The sequence below is a fragment of the Papaver somniferum genome, chromosome 9 (assembly GCF_003573695.1).
Source record: "Papaver somniferum cultivar HN1 chromosome 9, ASM357369v1, whole genome shotgun sequence".
NCBI classification, from domain to species: Eukaryota; Viridiplantae; Streptophyta; class Magnoliopsida; order Ranunculales; family Papaveraceae; genus Papaver; species Papaver somniferum.
The window spans coordinates 162,759,033-162,761,759 of NC_039366.1; the positions used below are offsets into that span (position 1 = coordinate 162,759,033).

The window sequence follows — 2,727 nt, forward strand, 5'->3', positions numbered from 1 at the left end:
TAAAGCACAAACATGATAAAATCTTATATTATCGACCAGTATTTTAAAAAATAAATACTGATCTCGGTTCTTTTAATACAAATTTAATTATAAGAGCTAGATAGAATTGCTTCTAAGAATATGAATTGGGATTTTAATCAAAAAAATTGCACCAAAAAGCATTTATTATCTTCCAAGGCACTAGCTAGTACTACATTAATCATTTATTATTCTGCTTCTAAGAATATGTGAATTGGGAGTAAAATAGTGCTAACAAAGGAATTAGCTAGTACAATAATAAATACTCCAGTTTGCAGTGGTATTTTTTAATGTTTAATCATTTATACTTTAACAATTTGTGTAGAATATTCTAGTGGGACCCTGTCCTACATTCCTATGATTGATTTTTGGATTTTAGGGGTACATTCCCATGGTAGTTGTAATTTGGGACTTCTTGTCATGTGTGACTGAAAGAGAAGTATTACAACAAGAGCCAGTATTGTATACCCCACAAGATCTGATAACTTTTGGTCTTGTCAAAAACAATAAATTGGTATAGCCTTCTCACACTTTTTTTTAGTAATTTACTTTTTTTTTGGTAACAAGATATAAAGCAGAGAAAGAAAACAAGCTAACTATATGCTTCTCACACTTTTGATTACCGAAGTACTTCTTAAATGTAGCAGTATCTTTGATCAGAGAAATCAAGCTTTTTTCTTAATTTATTATTAATTGTTTAATAAAACATTTTCCTTTTTTTATTGGAATTTATTAACATTTTATTTTTGGTAAAATTTGGGACCACATTATTTGGAAATATATATATTACCTTAGATAAAAGCGGTTGATTGTATGGAGTAATTTGCTCTTAACAGGGTTACTGATAGGGTTGTGTGTGATACCATACCTTGTGTAGTATATTCTTTCCTTCAAAAGCAGTATCTTTTCAATCACCAAACTACTGCTTTTGTGAATCATCATTACGCTTCAGTTTATCATATTTCACTTCCACTGATCTACGCAATCACAATGAGTATCTTATTTTTTGTGCGCATGCAAAACAAGAAGATCTAGGTAGCCATAATGAGTATCTTGTTGCTTTTTTGGGTACATGCAAAAGAAAAGATAGATCTCTTCAATACTCCTCTTCTTCTGTTTTGCCAAATACCAATATAAAGAAGATTATTTATTTTTTTCTAAAATGTCTGTCACATTGGGTTGGCTTGAACCAAATTTGGCATTGGTGCCAAGATCCCTTGTGGTCCAGTCTTTCCATAAATTATTTATATATTTCTTCCATTTTGGTTGTGTCTAAATTGAAATTAAAATCTAATAACTATCATTATGTCATATAAGGTATATATTACGGAAAACTGAATTGTGTTGACCCGACGAGTAAATTAAAATTGATTGATTAACAAACAAATAACAAGCAAAGAATTTGAACACAATGAGCAAATATTAAAGAACTTTTGGAGTAAGAATAATAGAGAGAGAAAAGAGAGAAGAACTTTTCATTAACCAGAAAGGGAACCCCATTACATAGATTTAATGTTCTATTTATACAAGTAGAAGGGAAAACCCTAGTGGTCTAATGGACCGCACATCCATGGGCCATAGGCCCTATGACACTCCCCCTTATGCGGTTCAAAAGCGGAACTTCAAATGTGTTGCCTCATTAAAACCTTGACAAGGAAAACCCAATGGGACAAAACCTCGGCGAAGGGAAAAGAGTACAACGTGTTGATAAAACTGGCCACTTCTCTTCAGAAAAACCTAAAATATAAAAACCCCGTGGGAAAAAGATAGTTTCAATCGGAGAGTCATAAACCTAGTGTTGTTGTTGTCTCATTAAAAACCTCTCCGAGTAACAAAATCCATTGGGACAAAATAAAACTTTGTGAAGGGAAAAAGAGTTCAACAGATACTCGCTCCCCCTGATGTCGACATCATATCATTAGATACTCCCCCTGATGTCTCCATCTCCCCCTGATTGCAATCAAGGGAGTTCGGACAATTTCCTTAGTCCAATACTCTTTACGTTCTTTTCAAATAAGGACTTAGGAAGTGACTTAGTAAATAATTCTGCCACATTCTCATCAGACGGTACTTTGTTGACTTGAATGTTTAAGAGGCACTGTTGTTGCTGATTGTAAAAGAACTGTGGATAAATATGTTTAGTATTATCACCCTTGATATATCCTTGCTTCATCTGTTCGATACAAGCTGCATTATCTTCATAAATGCATGTTGGCTCTTCAGTGGTGGAATTCAAACCACTCGTCCCTCGAATATGTGTAATGATAGACCTTAACCATATACACTCACGAACCGCTTCATGTAGGGCAATGATCTCTGAGTGGTTCGTGGAGGTAGCTACAAAAGTTTTCTTGGTCGATCTCTAGGATATCGCTGTGTTCCCTATGGTGAATACATACCCAGTTTGGGATCGAGCTTTATGTGGGTCAGATAGGTACCCAGCATCAGCAAAACCAACCAAAACATTATTTGGGGTTTCAGTGTAGGGGGTTGATTTAGCAATCCTCATTTCGTCCTCATAGGGATAAAATAGACCCATGTCAATGGTTCCTTTAAGGTATCTGAATACATTCTTTATACCATTCCAATGACGCTGCGTTGGCGCTGAGCTATATCTAGCTAAAAAGTTTACTGAGAATGATATATCAGGTCGAGTACATTGTGCTAAGTACAATAACGCGCCTATTGCACTTAGGTAGGGAATTTCAG

The 2,727-nt window shown here is 34.7% G+C and overlaps 1 protein-coding gene across 1 annotated transcript; it reads right to left on the minus strand.

Annotated features, from left to right (window-relative positions):
- Nucleotides 1-1,978: 1,978 nt before the first annotated feature.
- LOC113312803 lies at nucleotides 1,979-2,527 on the minus strand. Its single transcript, XM_026561540.1, has 2 exons — nucleotides 2,418-2,527; nucleotides 1,979-2,288 (listed from the first exon to the last, which is right to left on the minus strand). Exons 1-2 carry the CDS (start codon nucleotides 2,525-2,527, stop codon nucleotides 1,979-1,981), a joined length of 420 nt encoding a protein of 139 aa, XP_026417325.1.
- Nucleotides 2,528-2,727: the final 200 nt, after the last annotated feature.